General features: G+C 48.5%; 2 protein-coding genes across 2 annotated transcripts in view; both read left to right on the top strand.

Moving 5' to 3' along the window:
* HHLA1 (HHLA1 neighbor of OC90) overlaps positions 1-15,132 on the top strand; it is a 32,986-nt gene extending 17,854 nt beyond the window's left edge. The window contains exons 11-16 of the mRNA XM_057307947.1: positions 1,070-1,288; positions 4,606-4,674; positions 5,003-5,077; positions 10,222-10,378; positions 13,385-13,467; positions 14,984-15,132. Coding sequence (XP_057163930.1) covers positions 1,070-1,288; positions 4,606-4,674; positions 5,003-5,077; positions 10,222-10,378; positions 13,385-13,467; positions 14,984-15,027 — 647 coding nt within the window. The 3' untranslated portion in view covers positions 15,028-15,132. The remainder of the gene's footprint in view (positions 1-1,069; positions 1,289-4,605; positions 4,675-5,002; positions 5,078-10,221; positions 10,379-13,384; positions 13,468-14,983) is intronic.
* Positions 15,133-17,760: 2,628 nt separating this feature from the next.
* Positions 17,761-21,659, top strand: part of OC90 (otoconin 90) — a 34,820-nt gene continuing 30,921 nt past the window's right edge. The window contains exons 1-3 of the mRNA XM_057307804.1: positions 17,761-18,158; positions 19,514-19,664; positions 19,916-19,999. Coding sequence (XP_057163787.1) covers positions 17,761-18,158; positions 19,514-19,664; positions 19,916-19,999 — 633 coding nt within the window. The remainder of the gene's footprint in view (positions 18,159-19,513; positions 19,665-19,915; positions 20,000-21,659) is intronic.

The following is a 21,659-nucleotide window of genomic DNA, read 5'->3' as shown; positions in this document are numbered from 1 at the left end:
CTAAAAGCACAGCTCTCTCAACGTTCCCTTTCATTCCTGAGCGTGCAGACCAGGGAGGGAGACACGGACAAATGAACTGTTATGGTCTAGCCTACAAAGAGCTATTGTCCTGGAGAGCCCAGCGAGGAGGCTTCCTGGAGGAGGTGAGAACTGATGGGAGTCAGACAAACAAGAAAACAAGAATGAGGAAAAGCAATCAAGTTCACTAACCAGAAAGTCCTTAGTATGCTAGCCATTATCATGACAATTCCACATAATTAGAAAATTTCCTAGACTAATATGAAAAAAAAAAAGATGTGATTGCTAGTGGCAAGAAAAATCATAAAATACTTAGCTATAAGCCTAGCAGGGAAAGTGCTGGGTTTCATAATAGAAAAACTATAAAACCTTAGTGAGAGTAATAAAGGCATATTTAAATTATTAAAGTGATATACCACGTTTTGGATGAGAAATGTGAATATTTTAAAGATGGCAGTCATTCCCAACTTAACTTATAGATTTAAAATTTTCCAAGGAGTTAGTTTTAAAAATTTGAAAAAAAAATTATTGTCATGTCTACCATGGAAATGAACGAGAGAATCTATAGAATTGTTTAAAAGCCTAGCGTGGGAAGCTAGGTCTTTGTCACAATCCTGTGATATTGTATTATCATTATTAGTATTATGATCATCCCCATTTTAATGATAAAGCTAAAAAGAATGAAATCACTTGTCCTTAATGTTACAACATGGGGGGGGTCGCAGGAATGGTTTCCCCTCCGGTATCCTCACCTCAAACCCCATAACCTTTTCACTGGGTCGTGCAATGAGAAATGTGCTCTGAACTTTGAGAGAGCCTGCTGTTTGGATGTCCAAGGAATTTAGATTTCTTTCTTAAAATTAGTAGTTAGGAAAATAAAGTTTACTTTGGTCCATTTATTCCAGTTCAAGGTAGAGCTTAAGTCCCTGACTTCCTGTTTTATGCATGCACATAGCGTTTGCCCTTTGATAACATTTCAAAGTTTTGGTAATTTTATATCTGAATCAAAACAGTCAAGAATGTAAGTGGCCTGTTACTGTCCCATGTGCAGCTACCAGGAGGGTGGCCAAGACCCCACGGGTGACGACCAGCACTCAGGCATGGACTCCCACACTATCTATGCCCTGGGCACCTGCAGGGCCTCCCTGGGAAACACTGACCTCCACGCCGACAACTCCTACGGAGGCCGAGGCCACGAGGAGCCTGTCCGGGCCTCCTGCTAAGACAGCGGCCACACATGGCAACTCCTCCCGTGTTCGTCCAACCTCAGGTAAGAGAGGATGCTCACTCCCACCTCCCCCATTTTTAAACTAAATTTAGCACTGCCTGTCTTTAAAACATTTTCTAAATTTTTGAAATATAATGCATAAGAAAGTAATAAAACCTAAGTTAACGCCATAATTAATAATCATAAAGTGAACTCTCTCTCCCTTTTCTTTACTCCAACCCTTTGCTTCCCACCTTGAATGAATGAATGAATGAATGAAAACTCCCTCTTTGCAGGAATCTCCCACACCCTCTCTCTTTTATGTGCCCAATTTAGAAATTTCCAATTTCTTCTTTTCCCTTTCTCACTGTCCATGAAACAAGTGACCACTAGGAGCCAATACTGTTCCCTCCAGACTACCTTTTTGGCGTAGTGTTAATATGCATTAATGTTATTGCATTAATTACATATACACGATGTATATGCAATGTAATGTAGCATACTTGTTAATTACATACACAAATATAATGATACGTACATTAATGTGTAATCATGTACTATCAGGAAAGCCTGAGTTATAAAAAGCAAGAAAAAATTGTCAAATGTGATCCCAGTTCTACGTATCTATGTGTATTTACATGTGTGTAATAAACATACACAGAAAATAGAAAGTAAAACAAAGTAAGACTAAAAAGAAGTTCACAACATATTAGCTTTGACCACATCTGGGAAGTAGATATGATTTATATTTTTCTTCACCCCGCTGTCACGAATTTTCCATATTTTCTACTCATATAATCAAACAAAAAAGTTTTTTGCATTTGTTTTTAAAATCACTTCCTCTGGTACCTGCAGCCCGAGGCCCTTCTTCCAAGCTCACCACGGTGGGTAGATCATAAGACTCTTTATTACTGTGCTTAGTGTCCATTAACTTGAACTTCCTCGCTCTGGGCCATGCTCTCCTCAAGGGACTGAGTCTTTAATCTCCTCTGCCATGAAACATAGCAGGCATTCAGGAAAACGTTTGCTGAGCCACCTAAATTTCTTAAGAAATAGAGGGTATAAATGCAAAGTCTTGATTTTAGGCTCAAAATCAATTGCATCAACAGATCTGGGAATGCAATTTTGACAGCTGTGATCGGGGAAATACCTCACGTGATTGCATAGGAAAAATAAAAGCTCAACATTGGGGTTTGGCTAATAGGACCTCAGCCGCCAGCACAGCCCTGAGGCTACGCGCTCTGGTCTTTATTCCAGACATGGCAGGGTTGCAATCCTGACTCACCGATGCTGTCTGTCCTTAGGCAGTTCTCTTGACCTCTCTGAGTCCTGGTTTTTTCATCTTCAAAAATGGAGGAGGTGATACCTACTTTCAGAGTGGCTGTGAGGATTGAATCAGGTGCCTTCAGGAAGGTGTTCGGTTCAGTCCATGGCAACGCCGACTAACCCGTCCCACTGCACCCACAGCGCAGGACGGTGGCCAGCTCCCAGAGACACACTTCGCAGGGGCAGTGGCAAACAGGACACCGCCAGAGGAGAGCATGTGTGTGCTTTTGCCCTAGGTCCCTTTCCATTCTAATCATCTGTCATTCTACAGTCCTTTAGTTCAACTGTAAAAACGAACCACAGACAAATAAACTCTGCGTTTGGGTTGTGGTTAAAGCTGGTCAGTTTCTAGAACGACATAGAAACACACCCAGGTAGCAAGCAAGCATCCACTGACACCTTCTGTGTTCAGGGGGCTTAAGTCCTGTGCCCTAAGACGACTCCAAATGATCGCCCCTCTCCCCTCTAAGGAAATGGCAAGATTGCCCCACAGACGGATCCCGACCACAGTCGTCTGTACGTGTGTGATGCTGTCCAGCTCCGTTGGAACGCAGTGGTCCCCTTGGAGCAAAAGCGGGGTCTAATGTGACCCTGCCACACCCACAGCCCTAGCAGGGGAGCATAAGTAAGGAGCAGCTGCTTCCCCCTCCACCTCACCCCTCCACGTCATCCCTGATGTAGTTTTGGAATATCGGTGAGGTTCCGTGGGGTGCAGTCCGGAGCCAACGACCAAGAAGGAATTCTTGAGACGTCTTTGGTGCAAAAGGTGGTTTATGAAAGCACAGGTTCAGGACCCGTGGGCAGAAAGAGCTGCTGCACCCAGGTTATGAGGGGTGGCTGATTATATACTATGGGGTTGAGGGAAGGTAAGGGAAAAGGGAGGTTGAGAAGACTCACAGGATACCAGAGGCCTTGCCATTGTCAAGTTAAGTTTTTCCCTCTAGCAAAGCATTAACATGAAGATGGCTGGGAACTTCCTGGAGGCTGCAGATTATAAGGACATTTAATCATATCTACATTCCCTTCCGGAAGCTAGGTTATTGGTAGAAATGCTTCGTTCTTGTAAACTGCTAAGACATTTGTAAACTGAGGGAGACTCAAGTCTTGCAGGATTGTGGTCTCTATAGGTTAACTGTTTCTTTGTCCTTTAGGGCAGCTAGGAGTGCCTGAGGAATGTCACATACATCCCATGGTGGGGGGATGGGGGTCAGTTTCTGCTTTGTGTTCAGCTTGCCTTCTGTTCCCTCCTCAATCCCCGGGGGTCCAACCATCCAGCCACAGCAAACAAGCTACCGCTCACTTGTCTGGGGCTTTCTTTATGCTCTTTGCTCTGCCTGGGAGGCCCGTTCTCCTCGCTCTCCACTGTGTTTCTTGTGTCTCAGAGAAGATGTCATCTGCCCCCAGCCTCTATCTTCTGCCCACGTGCAGGCCAGCCTCACCCCTTTTCTCCCACTTCACCACACGAGTGAAAAGACCTGTCATGTCTCCCTCTCCCTCACCCCCTGTAAGGAGACTGCTGTGCACGGTTTTGCCAGGGACCAGGATCTTGACAGCAAGGATCGTGTCCTCAAGTGGTCCTTAAACCAGGACTTTAGGAACGTGATCAAAAGAATAGCCGAGACGAGCCCATGCTCTATCCTGAAGATGACAGTTTATAAGGGCGGGGATGGCATGCGTGTGTGCACGGACTCAGAGGAGGGAAAAGCAGCATTCTCTTCACCAGGGAGCAGCCATGCTCGCACCCTGCCTGCATCACGTCACGACTCGCCCCTGCACCGCATCATTTCATACCAGTATTAGCTGGTTTCCAGTAGCATCCGACTCGAGGTATCACAGCTATAGTTGGTACTTGCCCGTTTCCTCCTCCACCCTGGGCAAACCTCCACTGCGAGTTTTAACTCTTACTCAGTTCGGCATCCTCACTGCCCTGCGGGGTACCTGGCTCAATAACCATCCTTGGTTGACTAGGGCAGGACTAGTGGCATGGGGCTTCTTCTCCCCATCGGGCACCCCGAGAAAACACCCGGGCTCACCCCTCTCTCATTTCAACCCAGGAACCTCCACCCCTGGCACAAGGACCCCGAGTCCAACCAAGGCACCAGCCCCGAAATATCCACAGACAGGTAAGAAGGTTCAGCTGGGAAGAGAAACCCGATACCACAAGGCTTTGGGGTAGGGGATCCGGGTCGGGGGGGGGGGGGACAGGGGTGCCAGTAGGCTGACGAGGCTGGACATGGTACTTCATTGGTTCTAGCAGGAAAAGAGGCAGGAGAGCTGGTTTACAAGCCTGGCTACATTGTTAAGTTGCCCTGCGATTTGCATTCAGCTCTCCCTTTTTCTTGGCTACAATTCCCTGTAGATTCCAGAAATCTTTCCCCTTAAGGTGCTCTTATTCCTTAGTCCTGTGTATCACCCCAGGCCAGGTCATGCTGACTTTCCTGCCCCTTGCAGGTGACCTCCCTGCAGCAGGGCCATTTACCCTTGGAGAAGAGCCAGCCCCAGTCCTGGGACCCCGCCAAGTGTCCAGTACGTACCGGCAGCTGCCACTCTGTTGCTCTTGTTCGTTTGGAATGAGGCTGTGTTGTGCAATAAAAAGGGGTTTGTTTGATAAATTTAGATTCAAGACTGCTGGGATTAAACCCTAGCTCTACCATTTACCGGGGAGGGGGTCTCTGGCACTCGGCTTCGGGAATTCAGCTTCCTCGATTGGGAAGCGAGAATAATAACAATTATTGTGGGCACTAAAACGGTCTTTCTTCCCCCACGGCTTTGTATTGAGTAAGATAATGTGCGTGGAAGTGATTTGGAACTAAGGAGCTCCGCATAACTTAATCCAATCAACTTTTATCGAGTGGACGCCTATTGAGCGAGGCGCTGTGTGCTTTGCAGACAGAGGCTGTTCTTTTCCTGAGCCTCCTGTCAACAGAGGCAGTGGCAGGAGGAATGGAGGACTCCAAAATTCAAGCCCCATTCACTGGGCGCAGTCTACTTTTGTTGCATTTTCTTTTTTTTTTTTTAATTTGAATTTCATTTTTTTATAATAATTTTTTATTATGTTACGTTAGTCACCATACAGTATATCCTTAGTTTCTGATGTAGTGTTCCATGATTCATTATCCAGCAGGGGTAGCGGGAGAGGAAGAAGCAGGCTCCCAGAGGAGGAGCCCAATGCGGGACTCGATCCCAGAACTCTGGGATCATGCCCTGGGCCGAAGGCAGACGCTTAACAACTGAACCACCCAGGCGCCCCTGATTTTTCTACTGCATTGTATTTCTTATTTTTAAAGATTGTATTTATTTATTTGCCAGAGAAAGAGAGCATGCACGCACAGGAGCTGGGGGGGAGGGGGGAGGGGTGGAGAGTAGAGGGAGAGGGGTGGAGGAGTGGAGGAAGAAGGGCAGAGGGAGAGGGAGAAGCATGCTCCCTGGAAGCAGGGAGGCCATCTCAGGGCTGGATCCCAGGACGCAGGATCATGACCTGAGCCAAAGGCAGGCACTTAACCAACTCAGCCACCCAGGCGCCCCTACTTTTGTTGCATTTTAAAAGACACCCTGTCTTCCCCATCCCTGACACTTAATTTCTATGGAATTGTATAGGGAACCGTGTCCTGGGTTTATGGCTGGGGTTTCGAGACTCTTCGCAGAGGCTCAGTGCTTCAGTTTCTGGGGTTTGTGCTGCATTTTTTCCATTTTGGATGCCTCGCTCTTTTCCTTCCTGTTCCAGAAGACAGAAATTGATAAAAAATTGAGTCCTTCAAAGCTGGTTGGATCCTCAGACCCCTCCCACTTCTGGATGCCTTTCTATGCTCCTTTCCTGAATGTTCCTAGACTATCCAGGCATATGTCAACAGGGCATTATTAAATTCCTGGAGACTACACAGTTTCTTTTTTCATACACCGAACGTCTGCCTCAGCGCCACTCCCGACCTGCAGTGAATGGGCCTTTCAGACACAAAGCCATGATTAGACTGCCGAAAGAAATTACAGCCATTTTCTCCACCAGAGGTTCTAAAAAAACACATTGTTGGTGCAGATGGGGACAGTTGTCAAACGGAGTTTTAGAAAACACGTTGACTATATAACTATCTGTATCGATATCTACTTATATAGCTCTATCTGTCTGTCTATTATCTATCCATCTCTGTCTTCCTTTTGGTCTATCCATCCATCCATCCATCCATCCATCCATCCATCCAATAAGAAATACATAAGTGTAAAATAAAGGGGTTTTGATGACTTCCAGCAAATGATTCTTCCCATTCACAAAAAAATCATGCCACAAAGTCCTTTAAGACTGACTCATTCATCCACTCAGCAAATATTTATTGAGCTCCTCCTGTTTCCCAGGCACTGTGCTAAGCCTATTTTTACTCTTTCTTTGCAGTAATTCTGCAAGGTAGGTAATGTTATCTTCATTAAGCCATTTCACCGAGCACTACAGTTAAAAAAGTTACTGAATTTTGAGGCTACATTTGTCTAATTCCAAAGCCTGTGCTCATTCCACCTTTCCATGTTATCTCTCCCAAGATTCTCCATTTGTACAAAATAATTGCGATTTGAGGCAGAAATTTCTTAAGAGAAAAATGTGCAGTCAGAGAGGAAGAGATTAGCTCCATCTGGAGGGATCTGGAGGGATTGTTCAAGAGGTTTTCATTGATTAAGAAAGTGGCATCTGAACAGGGTTGCCTCTAAATATACATTTCAAGCAGAGGCACAGCTTATGCAAAGGCACTGAGGCAGGAAAGGATGGATGTTTCCCAGGAGCTGAGAAACTCCTTGTGGCTGGAATTCTGGAACTACAGGAAAGAGTGATGAGGAGCAAGGGAGCCTAGGCTGGCAAGGTGGGGGGAGGGGATCCCCAGGGCCATGGAAGGAGTGTGGACCTCTTCCGAGACAAGTGGGAGTGACATGGCCGTATTTGTGGTGCAGTAAACTTTCTCTGGCTGCAGAGTGGAGACCAAGGAGGGGAGGATAGGAGCAGGGATATTGGCAAGGAGACTGTTGTACTAACCACAGCCAGAGATGATGGGGGCTGGAACTAGGAGTTAGCTGTGTGAGACTTGACCCAATAGGGAGACTTGAGCGGTGTTCGGGAATCAAGAAAGGTGATGGTGGTGGAATGATCACCAGGAAGTAACCAAACATCATGCCCAAGTTGGAACAACTGAGCAACAAAGTGCCATTTCCTGAGATGGTGAAGCATGGGAGAGGCTGGGAAGGAGAGGGGTCATGGAAATCAAGCCTCAGGAATGTTAAGGAGGTTTGAGTAGTAAAGTGTGCTAGTATGAGCTCCAGACTCAGGTCTTGCCAGAGTCACTACCTGCTGTATAACTGATCAAACCACAGAATCACTCAGACCCTCAGTGTCCTCTTCTATAAAATAGATATCTACATTACATGATTTTATGAGAATTAAATGAAATCATGTATGTAAAGAACTTAGAAAAGTACCTGGTAAGTAGCAGGTGTGTAATAAATGCTAAAGTAAAAAGTCTAGCATATTTACAAAAATTAATAAATGTTCTGAAGGGTTTACTATTCTAATTGACTCAGACTAAAATTCAAAATACATTTCCTTCCTACATTTTTTTAATGAAATCTTTCTTTAACATTATGAGCTCTCTCTCCACTGTAATAAATATATAACTGATAGATGAATGGATAAAGAAGATGTTATATATGTATGTGTATATATATGTATATATATACATATATATACACACATATATATCTTCAATGAAATATTACTCAGTCATCGAAAAAAATGAAATCTTGCCATTTGCAACGACATGGATGGAGCTACAGTGTATTACGCTAAGCGAAATAAGTCAGTCCTAGAAAGGCAAATACCATATGATTTCCCTCATATGTGGAATTTAAGAAACAAAACAAACAAACAAAGGGGAAAAAAAGAGACAAAGCAAAAAGCATACTCTTAACTATAGAGAATAAGCTGCTGGTTGCCAAAGGGGAGGTGGGTAGGGGCATGGATGAAACAGGTGTTAGGGTTGAAGAGGGCACTTGTGTTGATGAGACTGTGTGATGTATGGAAATGTTGAATCACTACATCGTACACCTGAAACTAATATCACACTGTATGTTAGCTACACTGGAATTAAAATTTTAAAAAATAATATAAAATATAAAAATAAGTAAATCTAAAACTGCTAAATTATAATTTTCAAAAAGGCAAGAACATGACTCATAAAAATCTGAAATGAACACATGTCAGAGATACTATTCAACCGTTAATTAATGAATTAATTAAGATGGGCTCAATGGAGAGTTTGAGGAACAGGGATTTTCATAGTCAGTCCTAGGAATTTGGAAATGAATTTACTAACTGATATCCTCTAGCAAAAAATTCTTTTTTTTTCACTAGACAAAAACCAATTGCACCTTTATCAGACAAAATTCATTTATATATATATATATATATATATATATATATATATATATATATATCTATCTATGTATATTGCTTACAGAGTGGAATTATTTGCGTTGCTCTCAGACAAGAGTCATTTACGCTGCTATCAGTTAACCTGCTCAGGGTTGCAAACCTGCTCAGTCAATCGAAGACACACACCTGTATATAACCAGAAAATCCCCACAGTGTCTGCTAGACAATACCCAGAACTTATCTGCAGGTTTTAGATCATTTTTCTTGACAGTAACTAGTGATCCTCTGTTGGAAGATCATTGTCAACATCCTAATGGAATCTTCAAATCACTAGAAGTTGCCTTCTCTAAAAAGAAGCCTCTTTTCCTTTTTTTAAAGATGTATTCATTTATTTGAGAGAGACAGAAGGCAGGGGGAGGGGCAGAGGGAGAGACCCCAAGCAGACTCCCCACCGAGCAGGAAGAGGGGGGGCTCAATCTCAGGACCCCGCGATCATGACCTAAGATGAAATCAAGAGTCCGCCTCTTAACTGACTGAGCCACGCAGGCCCTCTGCCTCTTTTCCTTGTGTCTAGGAGTTGTTCTATCTCTTGTGTCTGTGAGCGCCCAGCATGTAGTGAACGCTCAATACATTTTGTTGAGGCGGGGAAGGGAGGGGCAAAGGGAGAGGGAGAGAGAGAAACCCAAGCGGGGTCCACACTGAGCTGAGCGGGGCTCGGTCCCAGACCCTGAGGTCATGACCCAAGTGGAAATCAAGAGTTAGACATTCAACCAATGGAGCCACCCAGGTGTCCTGTTCAATACATTGTTAATAAATCAGTAAAAATAGCTGTTACTTATTGTTTATCCCATAGCAGGAACTTTGCAGTGTGCTTTCTATACATCGTCTCCTTTAATCCTCCCAGGGATCGTGGGGCAGCACACACCCATACACTCGCACACAGTTGCACCCATGTACATAGATATGCACGCATACCCATGCAAAACGCATACATCCATGTTTATTGCTTTAGATCCTTTTTAAATATTTGCTCTCAGTGAAACCATGTCTGCTTTCCTCCGGGAACTGGACCCCACCTTTCTCCACCTGTCTCTTGGACTCTCACGGGAGCTTTCCCGGGCACCGACAAAGCCATGCTGTCTGCCTCTCAGTCTTAGAGCCGCCTGAGATCGGGGGCGAGACTCTATTCACCAAACACAGCACCCACAGAGGGAAGGTGCTTGCTGAATCCTTGCTGATATCAATGGTCTGGGACTGCATCTTCCAGGGTGTCCTCAGTGGCTCCTCGAAGAGGGGGCCATCACCGCCGCTCCCCTCACCCTGGCCATCCAGAAGCTCAACCCTTGCTTGATGGAGCTGTGCCGCTTTTTCCAGCAATGTCTCTGCATGAGCCGGAAGCGAGAGGACAGGACGGAGGCCATGAGGTAACCTGAACCAGTCGTCCCTCCCCATGGTCCATATTTTGGGGCTGCCTATGTTGTGTGGCTGCTCTGCAGGCCACAGGTGGCCGGGCACAGACAGGTGACAGGGCACAGACAGGTGACAGGGGTACCTCAAGGAATAGACTCTCCGGCGGGTCTTCTACTAGACCATCCCCTCCTTGAGAACCAGGATGGAACCTCATTCATTTCTGGGTCCCTGGAACCCAGGGCAGGGCTGAACACAGCACGTGTGGCTGAGTCAAGTGGAGGTGAGCTGAGCTGGAGTGAACTGAGCGGAGCTGAGTGCCACCTGGTGGAGTGATCACACAGGACTTCCCGTGGCCCTGGAGCCCTCTCGGCTTCCGCCTGGTGAGACTGCGAGAAGTGAATAATCAGAAGACTTGTCCTTTTAAATCCCAGCTCTTTCTAAACCCCTAGCAGTCATTTGCTGGCCAAATGAGAAGATTGTAAAATGAAATTTAGAAGGCAGACCCCACTTCATATTAGAAGTTTTAGGTGTCGATATTTTCTTGTTCTCGAGCGCAGACATCCTCCCCTTCCTTCTGGGGTTTAGTCTTGGCTGTAAACCCAGAACCAAACAAACATGGATGACCACTTCTGCTCCAGTGGTCTGGGGCCAATCTCCCAGATCTTTAATGTTCCTTTCCAAGTCTGCTCATGACCTTTCAGCTTTTCAAACCTCCATCATCCACTGGCTCTGAATCCCCAGTCCAGGTCTGAAGCCTCTCGATCCATTACATCCTGGTCTTGGATCCCTCAATCAGTGTGACTATTTCCTCCCTCCAGAGGGGGAAAGGAGCCAGGTCCGTAGACCCGAGGTGTGAGCAAGCAACGTGGAGGCATCTTCCCACCACGCAGGCTCACCCTAAAGAGGAGATAGTGGGGATCAGCCCACTATCTGACCTCCCAGCAGTTCTTCAAATCAACAACACGAGTTGAGTCCCTCCTAGTCACCTGTTATGCACTGTGCTGAGCCACAGCAACTGAGAGGTGAATCAGACAAACTCCCAGAAACGGAGGATTTCATAGTTGGGAAGAAGAAATGGTCATAAGCCCAAATTAAAATATGACATAGTAAGGGACAGAACCAAGTCATACCCAGAGGCAGGACCTATTCCTAGCAACCCCTTGAAGAAAAATCACATTTAAAAATCTGTGTTGCAAATACCGTGTGGAGGATACAATGGGGAAGGTAGAAGTTTCCAGAGAGGAGTTTTAAGTTAAAATTTAGAGAAACGAAGCATCTAGGAACCTGAGCTTATCCCTTCTTTTTCCCCTGTATTTTTCCTTAATGGTGAACTGTTCTATAATCTCATACTAACCATTGAGTACAGGCTGAGAATAACAGAGTGGGAGGCCGGCTTTACTCGGTGTGGATGTTGACTAGCACAGCCCCTGTGATAAAAAATCATGCCTGAGTGGGGAAGCTGGCCACGTAAAGAGAAATCACAAAACAGTATGACAAGCGCTGTAGCAGATCCCACCATGCACCGTGGGGCCCCAGGGCAACTGATAGGGCTTGATGGAGGAATAGAAGCATCCTGGGCAGGAAATGGGAGAGGCCACTGCAGGCAAAAGGAAGAGCAAGTGCAAACAGGAACAGCGAGAGGCAGCCTGGAATGTCCTAGGTCCACCGAGATAAGCAGTGTGGCTGCAGCAAAGGCGATCGGCCGCTGTCCCTGGCCTAGGTCCCTTGCCAGGAAAGACTTGCTCCTTCAGGCACCTGGCGAGCTCTTGCAAACAAGTTTGGACTTTTCCCCTAGAGCTCCAGCTGCTCCCAGCTGTGCATTTCCTCCTTCATTCAGAACAGATAGAACCCATTCCCCAGGGGCCTTTGATATCCTTCGGAAGTTTTCTAGGCAATGGGTTTGTGGTTGTTGGAAGGACATCTTGTCAAGCTTGCACACTTAAGGCTAATTGGGGGGGAGGAGGGGTTGGGTCACAGAACTGGGCTCTCAAAGCTCGTAGGTAGTTTAGTGTACTGTATGGGGATAGGGTGAAACCAAGCCGACCTGGGTTTAACTTTAGGCTCTGGACTTGCAAGCTCTGTATGCTAGTCACGTAACGTCTCTGAGCCTCGGTTTGTTCTTCTGCAAAATGGGTGTAGCCCTATTAGAATGGCAGTGCATTCTGGCCTGAAGCGGATTACCTGGGAAAAAAATCCAGCACTCTCTCCTGAGAGCAGTGAGTCCTCAGGCAAATCAGTTCATCTGTGTGCCCTAGTTTCCTTAACGTCCCAGTGTCTGGGAAATGGAGGGTGTTGGAGCCTGGGGACACTTTACAGCCAGCTTTACTCGAGCATGCAGTTGCTCTCCAGGGAATGCTGGAATCACAGAGTGGTGGAGATGGGAGAGAAATGGGAAGATGTTTAGCCCAACGTCCTCCTGTATCCGGCGAGGGACGGACAGGGCGTTGAATTCCCGGAGTCCCCCAGGGAGCAAGCTCTTCTTCCTAAGAAGGTGCTCTTTCACCGAAGCCCGTCGAAGCCATCCCTGCAGCCCCAGCCAAAAGCAGCATGTTATTTTGCAAGTATCTGCTGCCTCGTTAACTGTTCTTACCCCACCTCACATGAAAAACAGATCAACGCACATCATCCTTTGTGGAACACCTGTTACGAGCCTGGTCCTGTTCGGGAACTTGGCGCAGGTTAGCTCTCAACATGACATCTTCATGATAACCTGTGAGGGGAGGTTCTAGCATTGCCCTTCTGTGTGTATATGAAAAATCTAAGGCCCAGACAAGTGCGTGCTCAGGCTGAAGTCTCACATCCTAGTAAGAAGGATGCCAGGACTAAAAATACATCGTTCTCACTCAAAGTCTGTGCCTCTCCCTGCTCAGCCTCTTCCTCTGCCTCTTCTCCCACACCCTGTGAAGATGGAGAGGGGGTCCTTGCTGTGAGTAGTTGGCCGCGATGACTTTTTCAATGGCGGTTGTCTTCTGTTAGCCACAAGGGCTGATGATTGCTTTCACTCTGATTTTAATCTCCAGGTACTGTCTTGAATACTATGCCTGGTTTCTGAAGAACGCAACACACATCTGTCAGAGGGTGGAAAGGGTGCCCCACTCCCGCAGTAAGTGTACACTTGCCGTGTTGTAACTTGACAATAAGTGCCTTCTGTGAAAGGGTTCTAGAACTCCCTGATTGTCCTGCCTGCGTTGGGGGCCAGGAAGAGGAGGGGCAGCTCGTGGAGTCCTCATTAATTCTAGATAAAAAGAATGGAGGGTATTTCTGATTACGCTTCACCTAACAGTTTGATGTTTGCAATTAGGTATAGAAAAAATATAAAAATAGGGGCGCCTGGGTGGCACAGCGGTTAAGCGTCTGCCTTCGGCTCAGGGCGTGATCCCAGCATTCTGGGATCAAGCCCCACATCAGGCTCTTCCACTATGAGCCTGCTTCTTCCTCTCCCACTCCCTCTGCTTGTGTTCCCTCTCTCGCTGGCTGTCTCTATCTCTGTCGAATAAATAAATAAAATCTTTAAAAAATAAATAAATAAAAAACAAAAATAAAAATAAAAAAATACAAATAAAAAACAGCTCGAGTCGCCCGACCGAGCCCTTTTACTTTTTATATGATCTTGGGCAACTTTCTTATCCTCCCCGACTCCCATAGAAACTAAAAATACAAATGAACAAAGAAAAATCAAACAAATAGAAACACTCAAATTCCTGACCAAAATAAAATGAGTAGAAATAATCCCACAAAAAGCTTGTTCTTGTTTTGCTCTGTTTTAAGATTTTATTTTTAAGTCAGCTTTATACCCAACGTGGGGCTCAAACTCACAACCCCAAGTCACATGCTCTACTGACTGAGCCAGCCAGTCTCCCCCAAATAATCCAAGATAAAGAAGGCAGCATGAGGTGCTAGAAGTAGGGTATATGGGATCCACTTCTGGTCCTGAGGGCACCAAAGCCCCATTTACTCCAGAAAGGCCAGACGTGAACTTTGTTTTTTCTCCCACTCCTGCAGACAGAAGTGGCTGATCTGGTCTAGCTGGTCCCCGAGCGAATGGTCTGGCCATCTACCTGGACTGTCCAGTCAAAGGACTCAGACCTCCTAAAAATCATGGAGCTATATGGAACTTATATTACCTTCATTCTGCAGCACCAGACCAAGCATTTGGGGTGGAGGTGTGGGGGGCTTAGTCGTCAAAGACAGATATCCTTTTGCCTGGTATGGGCAGAGGGAGCAGGAAATCTTGCAGGCGGCTTATATTTAAATAGCTCTTCTTTTGTCCTTGGTACATTAAAATCTCCATGCAAACAACATAGGACATCGACCGAACAACATATTAATGAGGTTAGATTAGCTTTCTGCAAACTGGGGAGATCAGGTAGATGAAACTGGGTATCGGGAAACCATCCCTGGGCAATGAGTGCAGAGCTGAATGCTGTTCTGCTAACTGGGGGGGTCTTGCCCACGTCCTTCCCCCTCTCTGACATGGACTGCTGTGTCCCTGTCACTGCTCTGCCACACCCTTGCCCTCCAGAAGAGCCTGCCCCATCCCTAATGCCGCCCGATTTATGTCCCTGTAGCATTTCCTTCTTTCTCACTACCTTAAATTCCCTCTTCTTTTTTCCTTCCAGCCTTAAAACAAAAATGTCTCCAGAATATCTGCCAGTCGGTGTGAGGCCTTGAAAGAGCGATGGGACCTAACGATACATCGGACGACATCTCTTCCCCCCTGGCCCCTGGCCTAAGTGCGCTGTCTTTGCAGATTTCACCAGGCTCCGGCCGATCACCAGTTAACTGGAGGAGGTTCTTTTTGGCAGTCGCATTTCTTTCACTCCTGTGAATCTGGGAAGGTGGGCGACCAAGTGTCAGAGGCCACACAGAACTTACTCCGTGCTCAAGGAACCCCCGTGATGCTTGCAGCAAACCTGAGACTGGAGAGATGGGGTGAGGGGTGTCGCACTGGCAGGAACAAACTAAGTCCAGGCTCTGAGACTCTGTCACGATACCCAAAGTGACTTAGACTTGGGATTTTAGGAAGACAATAAAATAAATAAAGAAAAGTGAACCCATACTGTGAGAGATTCACATACGATTTCTCTGTACCATAAACTCCCACTCAGTTATGTACAACTAGTCAAACTTGATGATTATAAGATCCAGGGGTGATGAGAACCTTCCCTCGGAAGAAGCATAGAGAGTTCGTGGTTTTTTGTTGTTGATGTCTCGCCGTGATTCCTCGTCTGCGGGTCCCACTGTACTTGGGGGTCTCCAAGAGCATTCTCAGGTTCAGTGACTCGCTAAAAGGACTCATGAAACTCCAAACAGCTGTTATACTCACATTTCCTGCTTATTACAACAAAAGCCCGAAGGTTAAAGTCAGCAAGTGTAAAAGGGCCAGAGGGCAGGGCACCAGCTTCCGGCTGTCTTCTCCAGGGAAGCTGCAGGGACAGCACTGAATTCTTCCAGCAATGGCACGTGACAACACATATGGGGTATTGTCAACCAGAAAGGCTCATCCGAGCCATGGAGTCCAGAGTTTTAACTGCGGATCGGCCTGTAGGCATGAAGTGCCCGCCTAGCTGACCTCAGTTCTCAGTCTCCAGGCTCTCCAGAAGTCAAGGCAACATGGTGTGACCCAAGGCCCCCACGACAAGTCACACTGTTAGCTTTTGGCATAGCCCGAAGCCCCAGATGGACAGACACTCATGTCAGGCAGGAGATTCCAGGGGTTCAGAGGTCAGCCCCCAGGAGCTGTTCAAGGGCTAGAATTTTCTTTGGCAGATTCAGGGTTCAAACGCCCCAACCCTGCTGAGTCAACCCTTTCCTGCACACTCACAGGGGAAGGTGTCCCCTTTATCAATTCAGCTCCCTTTAAAATTTTCCAAGTCCGCAGCTGCTCCAACAGCCCTGTGAATGCCAAGTCTCCCTGCAGAGCATTCCTGAGCCGGCCTGCTCTTCCAGTGGCCCTCTGTGGACCCCCTCGCTCCTCACTGCCGTGCCTGGAGCTCCCGGTCCGCTTTCTCGCATTAGTAGGCTGCCTGGCCGTCCGTTCCCCACCTTTGTGATCTATGCCTCTCCCAAAGCGAGAACACTTGCTTTCCATTTACAGTCCAAGTCGAACCGATTTCCCCTCATTGGAAGACACTTGAGTGCCCTTGCTCTGACTCCCTGTGAAAAACGACGCTCTTGGAAAGGTAGACCTTGAACTTTGGAGAGAGAAGCAACAGGACACTTCCCTCTCTGATCGCACACGGATTAATTTTTAATCTCCAGAACACTTGAGAGACCCTCAAAATTATGCAAATGTCAAGCTCATGAATACGGGTCGTCGTGACTCTTGGAACCCGCAGAGGGCCCTCTAGTTTGCCAAGCTGAGGAGGACACAGGAAATCGGCTAGGACAAAGGGACCCATATCTGGCTAGGAATCAAGAAAACAGCACCATTCATCAGGTGTGGGTTAATCTAACTAGACCTTCTCTAATGGATAACGTTGATATTAATGAAGGATCTTTGGTAGAAAAGAATCCCAGAGATTCCCCAAACAGTAATTTATCATCAGGGAAGGTGGGACAAATGACTCGGTCCCAACACCCTGGCTATTCCCTTGTGGGGAAAGCCTTGGGGATAACGGCTGAACGTGGCTAATTTTTAAAAGGCCTTGTGTGGAGGACCTCGGAGGCCCATGCAGCGATCTGCCCTTGTAGCAAAGACAAAGGCTCAGAGGAATACACAGGACCAATTTTCTAGGGTCACACCATCTGTCACAATAGCAGCAGTGGCAGGAGGAAAACGGGACCCAAGAGCAAACTGGCCAGAGCCTGGAGTTCACGGTCTGCTGGAGGTCAAGGGGAGGTTTGACCCCTCGTAAGCTGAATAAATTGCAATTTGGGGGGTGCTTAGGGCAATGAGCACACCTCAGGGGGTGCTGCCGCACTAGAGTCCTTGGTGATGTGTGGCCATCGTAGGGTGGTTCACTGATGTGAAAAAAGATGGGACAGTTACTGCCTGCCAGCTGATGGCAGAGACTGTGCCTTTACACGTGTCATGTCACCAAACAGGATTCTCCCCAGACGCAAAGGCACAGGTGCATTTCTGTTTCACGGATGCCCAAAATACAAGCTAAACTTGCAGGAGCGAGAGAAGCGGGGAGGGGGTGGGGGCAGGGGAAAGCAGGAATTCTGGCACGGAGCCATACAGTCTGACGACCTAAGCGTTTGGAGGTGAGGGGTCTTCTGTGCCGGTGGGTGAGGACTGGGGCAGCGTAGCTCCGATCCGTGCTCACGAGACACTGAACAATAATAACTAATGATCTATGAACAAAAGCTTCAACGCACAAGGGCAACGAATTATTTGCAGAAGCCTGCTGGTGCATTCTGTAAAGGCTCGGCTCCCCCAGATTAATCGTCGATGAGCCCGTGTGCTCCCGCAGGTGGGTGGTGGGTGAAGCACGCGGAGCACTCACAGCTGGGCGAACCTGTCAGCTGGGAACGATCCCGCCACCGCGGGGACCGACGCCCACACCTCGGCACCGGCTGTCCTGACTGTCGCAAGTGTCGGATAGGCAGAGCAGCTGTGGTGGTGCAGCTGCGGGGACGAGAGGGACACAATCCCGTAAAAACACGCGTGGCACCTCATAGCGCTCAGCAGATGTTCGCTCTCCTTAAGATCTGGAAAGGAGGCCTGAAATTCTGGAGGCTCTGGGATCGCGAGCCCCACCACGCACCACACCCGCTCGCCGTGTTTGCACAGTCCCAGTGGGGTCATCCCACGAAATGCACGCGGGAGCCAAGCCTCAGCGGCGACAGGCCAGCGTCCCACTGCTAGTAAGCGGCCAGGGCTGGCACCTGATCCTCACATGCCTGACAATAAAGCCCCACCTCACCCCATCCCACAGCTGGGACAGGAAACCCCTAAAGGAAAGAGGCGTCGAATTCCCAGGCCCGAGGCCAGGAACATATAGGAGAACACCGCAGAGATCTTCTTGCTGGAGAATGAACTAGACCAGACAAAGCCAGCCCTTCTCCTTGTGGGAGAGCCCGTGTGATTTTCATCGGTCTTTCATCCCGCAAAGTTCCCCTGATGACCCTGAGACACAATCCCTGGGCCTCCAGGCCTTTGAGGTGAGGTGGGGGGCGGGAAACAGGGGAGCCATTGTTCTCTGATTAGAGCCTGGGTCTCCTCTGAGGCGCAAGATGGGCCTCTTAATATGGAGCCCCACCTGCTCCAAGTCACGGCGTTATGATGTCCTCCTCCCCTCAGAGGCCTCCCACCTGCCAACCTGCACAAAAGGCCATCCTCTCCATGCAAGGAGGGAGAGGGGATCACGTGGCTAAGGGTCGTCCCTTGGGGTATAAAGGGCTCAGCCACTATCTTGTTCAAAGCCGAGCATCGTTCATCTACCTGCTTCCAGGTGGGACCTTCACGGTAGGCACCCCCTTTCTTCTGACGGGTAGGGAGCCAAAGAGGGCAGGAGGGAGGGAAGGAGGGAGGGAGAGAGACAGGGAGGGAAGGATGGAGGGATGGAGGAAGGAAACTACGAATGGCAGAAGTGAGGGAGGGAGGGGGTGCTCTCAGGGGGTGCCTGAGAGCTGGATGTTAGCTAGTCCAGGATGGAACGAGACACCAAAGGCACTCTGCCCTTACACATATGAGGAGATGCGATGCCAGAGAGACAGCACCGGCTCATGTGCCGGGGAAAAACCCACCACATCACATCAGTGGTCCTGCAGACCTGCGTGAGCCGATGTCTCTCCCCAGGGCACCTAGTGTGAAAATACAGTAATCATCAGTTATGGGCCGGCCTTCCTGAGCGCTTAGTACACACCGGGCTCGGTGCCCCCTTTAATCCTCATGACACCGTGATGAAGAGCCACCGTCCGGGCATTTACTGCCCAGGAAAATGCGTTCCAGGCAGCTTTGGTACCTGGCTCAGGGCACTCAGTACATAAAAGGCCGAGCCCTCACCCCAGACCGGTCCGCTAGAAAGCCCTTGCTCTTAGACGCTTCCCACATTGCCTCGGACTCGCTCATCAGGAGACAGCTTGATCAGCCAGGACCCCAAATAGTGCCTGCAGACCGAGGCAAGGTGTGGGGAGTCCTCGTTTCCTCAAGGACAATCAGGTGTCACTGTCAGCCCTGGAGGCCTCCTTGGGTAAATTAGGAAGAGATGGTCCTTCCTTCAGGTGGACACAGCCCCACACCCAAGGGCATCTGGCTTGGCCAACAGACGGCTGCTGGATTTCAGCAGTGGCCCGGGGCCCTCCCAGCTGGAGACTGTAGTGTGGGTGCTCCGATTCGGGTCTCCCTTGCGGGTGCGCGGGACTGAGCCAGTGCTGCCACTTCTGGCTGGCACCTGGATCACCCTCTCTTGGCTCTCAGCTGGGGACCATCAACTGCGGCGTCATACCACATCCTGGCCCGTGGCTGGCCACTCTGAGGGGCCTCCCAAGCAAACGTTCCCGAAAATCATGAGAGCTATGCAGTGACTCATTGCTAGGCTGCTTGGTGGGGGGGTCAATGATCAGCGTGGCGGTTTCCGGTGGGTACCATATGTGGCCCAAAGACTTACATCGGTCCGGCCTGCACTGTGTCCAGGGCTGCCGTGGCCTTACTGGACCTCTCTGAGCCTCAGTTCCCCATGCGGAAGGTGAGACGTGTGCCAGCAAGGGTCCTGACGAGCCCATCTAAGGCCCATGCTTAGTGGTGCACCTAGCATAAAGAATGACGCCATAAATTCAAGGCAGTGTTTAAAGGAGTAAGGTCCTGGAGTGTGTGACTTACCTGGCTTTTAAGGTGGTAAAAATACACACTATAAAATGTACCATTTGAACTATTTTTAAGTGTGCAGTTCCGAGCGTTAAGTATATGCAAACCACCACCATCCATCTCCAGAACCTTCTCATCTTCCCACTGAAGCTCTGTCCCCATTCAACAATGACCCCCATCCTCCCCCCACTCTTGTAACCGACTTTAAAAAAAATACATCAGAGCTGAGTCACAAGTTTGTCTGTCACTTTGGCGCATTTGCCTTCTAATAAATACATGCTTGAAAATCCAAGCAACATCTTTGCCATTCCGACAAGCGTCACCCTCAGCCTGTCTTCTTGGTGCGTCAGGACAACTGGGGGACTGTCTCCCTGGTATGATTGTCGCAGGAGCAAGAGAACAGCATCTGCTGCACGAAACTGACCACCCCGTTCATTTCACCAGACACGGGCTTCCTCTCAAACGGGGAATGGGGGCCTTTATTGTAACGGCTCCCCTCTTCCCTTTGCCCATGCACCACTGTCCCGTGTTTTCTGGAGCCTTCACTGCGTGCCAGATGCAGTGGCTGTAATTACGACTATTTCTGAGCCACTTCTCTCCGTCAGGCACTGTGGTCAGTGCCCTGGGGGGAGGAGCTCATTCAGTCCTTACAACGGCCTCGGAAGCAGTGCTGTTATCATGAGCTCTGGACATTTGGGAAGTGGGACATTTGCACGGTTAATCGCCAGTCTCTAAGGCTCCATGAACTCATCTGTAAGATGAGTTTGAACAAGAAGTTTCCAGGGCCTTCTTGGAGCCCCGGTATTCTAGCATTCTCTCACGGCGTGCTGGCGACAATAGCAAACCGGACTTAGTGAGTGCCAGGAGGTGACATGGGTGCGACCCGCTGGAATGCCTTCAGCCGCTCGCCCATGGGGTTTCCAGGGCAGCCGCTCTCCATCTGGAGACGTCCCACAGCTCACCCTACATTTTCAGTCTGGTTTTGTGGCCTTGAGCAAGAGTCATTCGGATCCAAACCTCTGCAGAGCAGAGAGCCTGTCTAACCTTTAACGTTAGCCTGCTCTAGGAATTTATGTGGCTACCAGAGGGTAAAGCAGAGGATCCTGCCCATCAGATAATAGCCAGAGTACGAGAAGATGATTGAGCCGAGAGAGAATCTCCGAGAACTCATGTTCTGCTCTCTGCACTCATTCAACGAACGTTTATTTTACAGCCTCCAGAGGTCGTGCTAGGCCCTGAGGAAGGTTCACAGAGTAGTGATCCTACAACCTACAAATGTCTTCTCCTTGGGTCACCTTCCCCAATATCAATCCCTGCTCAAAAGTTAGAGCGGCCCCCCTGATGCTGGGGACAATGGCAGGGCCACCAGAACATGGGGCAGCCTTTGCCTCTGGGAGAACAAACAGCAGAAAGTGCTCCTCCCTCCAGGTTGAAGCAGCCCTGCAGAGGGCAAGCTTGGGAGTTGAGCACTCGTTGCATTTCAGCCCGTATGGGCCCCTCGGTGCACAGCTTTGCACAGTGCACAACATGTACAACCCTAT

This window comes from Ursus arctos, unplaced genomic scaffold, assembly GCF_023065955.2.
Source record: "Ursus arctos isolate Adak ecotype North America unplaced genomic scaffold, UrsArc2.0 scaffold_6, whole genome shotgun sequence".
In the NCBI taxonomy this organism is placed as follows: domain Eukaryota; kingdom Metazoa; phylum Chordata; class Mammalia; order Carnivora; family Ursidae; genus Ursus; species Ursus arctos.
Note: the sequence above shows the minus strand (reverse complement) of the source record. Positions and strands in the feature narration are given on the sequence as shown.